This window comes from Microtus ochrogaster (assembly GCF_000317375.1).
Source record: "Microtus ochrogaster isolate Prairie Vole_2 chromosome 14 unlocalized genomic scaffold, MicOch1.0 chr14_random_1, whole genome shotgun sequence".
Classification (NCBI taxonomy): Eukaryota; Metazoa; Chordata; class Mammalia; order Rodentia; family Cricetidae; genus Microtus; species Microtus ochrogaster.
This window is the reverse complement of record NW_004949096.1, coordinates 29,735,093-29,739,333: the sequence shown is the minus strand read 5'-3', so window position 1 is coordinate 29,739,333 and position 4,241 is coordinate 29,735,093. Positions and strand designations below refer to the sequence as shown.

General features: G+C 52.2%; 2 protein-coding genes across 5 annotated transcripts in view; one reads left to right on the top strand and one right to left on the bottom strand.

Moving 5' to 3' along the window:
* Adal (adenosine deaminase like) overlaps positions 1-1,079 on the bottom strand; it is a 26,500-nt gene extending 25,421 nt beyond the window's left edge. For all 4 annotated transcript variants that reach the window (XR_001229340.2, XM_013352725.2, XM_005364325.2 and 1 more), the window contains exon 1: positions 831-1,079. The gene's annotated coding sequence lies outside the window, so the exon portion shown is untranslated. The remainder of the gene's footprint in view (positions 1-830) is intronic.
* Lcmt2 (leucine carboxyl methyltransferase 2) lies at positions 1,031-3,746 on the top strand. Its single transcript, XM_005364326.3, has one exon. The coding sequence runs from the start codon at positions 1,045-1,047 to the stop codon at positions 3,220-3,222; it is 2,178 nt and encodes a 725-aa protein (XP_005364383.1). The 5' UTR covers positions 1,031-1,044; the 3' UTR covers positions 3,223-3,746.
* The last annotated feature ends 495 nt before the right edge of the window (positions 3,747-4,241 follow it).

Sequence of the window (4,241 nt, the reverse complement as noted above, 5' to 3'; positions counted from 1 at the left end):
TCTCTCTCTCTCTCTCTCTCTCTCTCTCTCTCTCTCTCTCTCTCTCTCTCTCTCAAAGATTTATTTATTCATTATGTATGTGTTCTGTCTGCTTGTATGCCTGCACACCAGAAGAGGGCACCAGATCCCACTATAGATGCTTGTGAATCACCCTGTGGTTGCTGGGAATTGAACCCAGGACCTCTGGAAAAACATCCAGAGCTCTTAACCTCTGAGTCATCTGTCCAGCCCCCCTGAGTTGCTCTCTTTAAAAAGGGGGATGGAGGACTCAATATGCCACCAGGAATAATTACATCTTTCACAGCTATTTTCAGCAGACATCCTCAACACTACAGAAGAATCACAGAATTCTAGAAGTGGAGGAGAGTGCCATTTTATAGCTGAAGAGAGGGTGAATACTTTATTCGCTATAGGCCTGGCATAGAGCTCTGAATACATGACAGCCAATAGAATGTATGTGTGCAGGGGACTAAGTTACCGGGTAATTATTTGTTTGTTTGTTTGTTTTTCAAATCAGCTTCCATCAGACGGTAATTATCTGTAAAGGTCTCTTCACTTTCCATCTGGCCTAATTTAAGATTTAAATGACTTCTCCCTTGCAACGAAAACATTCAATAAAGGAGAAACTGTTACTTCTTTAGGTGGGAGGGCTCAAAACAGGGTTTCTCTGCATAGCCCCAGCTGTCCTAGAACTAGCTCTGTAGACCAGGCTGACCTTGAACTCAGATCCGCCTGCCTCTGCCTCCTGAGTGCTGGGATTATTACAGACGTGCGCCACCACCTCCCGGAAAGAAATTATGACTTTCGCGCAAGGAACAATCTATTCTTGCCTGCTAAAGATCCGCGGTGCCGGTCCTTTGCAGGAAGTCGGGTCGTCAGTCCCCGATTCGATTAAAAATGTTCTCAAATACGAAGACCTACAGGACTTTTTCCCTTCACGCCGAAATGTCTGTAGAAAAGTGGTGACGAGCTCCCCCCACTCTAGCTGTCATCTGAGCAGAGGGCGCTTTCGCGGGAAAACGTAATTCGGAAAAAAAAAATGAAATGGTCTCTCGCGGTTTTTGGCAAAGCGCGCTCTTCTCGGAAGTGACGCACAACGCACCCGGAAGAGAACATCAGTGCGGTGAGTGTTTCGCGTGGAGAACTGCGGAGCGTCTTCGGGTCATGGGTCCGCAAAGCCGCGGGCGCCGGGCGGGAACCGTGCAGAGCACCAACGACAGCAGCGCCCTCAGTAAGCGGTCGCTGGCCGCACACGGATACGTGCGCGACGCCTTCGCGGCGCTGCTGGTCCCGGGACCTGTGCGGCGCACGCCGCTGGTCCACCGCGGCTATTACGTGCGCGCGCGCGCCGTGCGTCACTGCGTGCGCGCCTTCCTCCAGCGCACTGGCGCGCTCCCGGCCCCGACCCGGGCGCAGGTTCTGTCTTTGGGTGCTGGCTCCGACTCGCTGTACTTTCGCCTGAAGGCTGCGGGCCTCCTGGCCCGGGCTGCCGTTTGGGAGGTGGACTTCCCGGACGTGTCTCGGAGCAAGGCGGAGAGGATCAGGGAGATCCCGGAGCTGTGCTCTCTGACCGGCCCTTTCCAGCTCGGGGACTCGTCCTCCGCTCTGTGCTTCGAGAGCTCGGACTACCGCATCCTGGGCGCGGACCTGCGTGAGCTCCCGAAGTTAGGCGAGGCCCTGGACTGCGCCGGCCTAGACGCCACCGCACCCACGCTGCTCCTGGCCGAGGCGGTGCTCACCTACCTGGAGCCCGCCGATGCCGCGGCCCTCATCGCCTGGGCCGCCCAGCGTTTCCCCGACGCCCTTTTCGTAATCTATGAGCAGATGAAGCCGCGAGACGCCTTTGGGCAAATCATGCTGCAGCACTTTCGGCGACTGCACTCTCCCCTGCACGGCCTGGAGCTCTTTCCCGACGTGGAGGCCCAGGTACAGCGCTTCCTTCAAGCTGGCTGGACTGCCTGCAGCGCCCTGGACCTGAACGAGTTCTACCGCCGCCTTCTCCCCGCAGACGAGCGTCGGCGGGTCGAGACGCTCGAACCCTTTGATGAGTTTGAGGAGTGGCATCTGAAGTGTGCCCACTATTTCATCCTGGCAGCATCAAGGGGAGACACGCTATCGGGAACTCCGGTGTTGCCACCCCCAGAGACATCTTTTTGGGTAGATCCTGCTTTGCCTTCAGGTTTTCTTTCTGCCAGAGCAGTCACAAGTGACCAGCACTCCAGCCTGAAGAGATATGGCCACGCCTCTGTCCTCTTGAGCCCTGGCATTATTTTCAGTGCAGGAGGCTTTGGAGAAGAAGAGGGGCGACACTGCCGAGTGAGCACGTTTCACTTGCTCTGGAGATCCCGTGACTCGGAATGGAAAAGCAGCCGAATAAGTACTTTGGGGACTGGAGGCCAGTGGGATGGACGCCTTTATCACACCATGACAAGGCTTTCAGATACTCAGGTTCTGGTTCTTGGAGGGAGACTGTCCCCAGTTACTCCAGCTTCCGGGGCTCTCCAACTTGAATTATACAGAAGCGAGGCTGATTGCCCCGAGAGTCAGACTGTAACAGTAACAGAGGCTGCCATGGAAGAAGGTCCCGTGTTGTCTTGTTGGCGGCATTCAACAACGGAAATATACTACCAGAATCAAAGATACTTATTTGTGTATGGTGGCCGAAGTGTGGAGGAACCTGTACTAAGTGACTGTCGTTTCCTACATGTAGAGACAATGGCTTGGGTCCCAATCCCAGTAGAAGGGGCAGTCCCTGAGGGTCGGCATTCCCATAGTGCCTGCGGTTGGCAAGGAGGAGCGCTTATCGCCGGAGGTCTTGGGGCTTCTGAAGAACCTTTGAACTCTGTACTGTTTCTTAGACCAAAGTCCTCTGGATTCCTCTGGGAATCAGTAGATATCCAGCCCCCCATTACCCCAAGATACTCTCACACGGCTCATGTATTTCATGGGAAGCTGCTTCTGGTTGGAGGGGTCTGGATTCATTCCTCCTCCGTTCCTGGAGTGACTGTTATCGACTTGACTTCAGGGTCGAGCTCTGAGTATCAGCTCGACACGACATCTGTGCCCTGGCCGGTCATGCTGCACAGCCACAACAGTGTCCTCCTCCCCGAAGAGCAGCAGATCCTGCTGACGGGAGGGGGAGGGAACTGCTTTTCCTTCGGCACTTATTTCAATCCCCATCCAGTGGCATTAGATCTTTCTTCCTTAAGTACAGGCCAATAAAGACCGACTCTTGATAGGTTCAGGACCCAAGAATGAATATGATTGTAAATATTGCCACACACCCCAACACACACCTTTCTTACCACACTATTGAATGTGAAAACAAGCGTTAAATACCAACAATAAGATGGTATGGAAATCAAACACTTAAAAGGAGTGTCCATGCATCCTAGGGGTCTCAGCCTCATGTGCCCAGTTTATTGGGTTTCTACCGATTTTCAAATCTTAGCCACTTACAACAACAACAACCCTTAGCCTAAGTAAGAAGTTTCCCAAACCAGGTCTGGGGCCTAGATTATATTTTGGAGAAAGTTTCACACAGATCCTTGGTAAGAATACAAGATTGAATATGGATCTTGAATACAGTATTGACCTGCTGCTTTGTGTGTAAAATCGAAGACGGGCACTGTAGTTTATTTGTTTTTTGTTTTTTGGTTTTTTTTTTTGGTTTTTCGAGCACTGTAGTTTAAAGACTTAGTTTGAACACAAGACTGGCTTTAACATTGAAAAGTACAACTTTAAAATCGTTCTTTTCATCACTTTATTTTGCTAATATTTTGCAAGTGCTAATAAACCGGACATTTAATTCCTTAGTCAGTTTTGTACCCGGTATAATGAATGTCCCAGATCTTCCTCCGCCTCTCACTGCCGGCCATCACTGATCTGAGCCTGCAAGCAGCTTAGATTGACAGCTGGCATTAGCCAGCTCTTTTCTAGTTTCTGGTTGAGGGGGAGCAGGAAGTGAGCCCCAGTATTTGCAGCTCTTCCTCTGCCAGCCTGCTCGTTGACGTGGTGGGGCTTTCTGTGGCGGTCATAGCTGCCATCATGTCACCTGCACAGGAGGGCAGACACTGATGCTGCATCCGGAGATAAGCGTCCATCCCGGTGTGGTGTCTGGATGCAGGGATGCTGAGAAAGCACATCCTTCATCAGCACAGAGCACAACCTACAAATAGGGGCAGCCCTAAGGTCTCAGACAGTCCCCGCTGCCACCTCACCTATCCCACCCCACGCCGTAT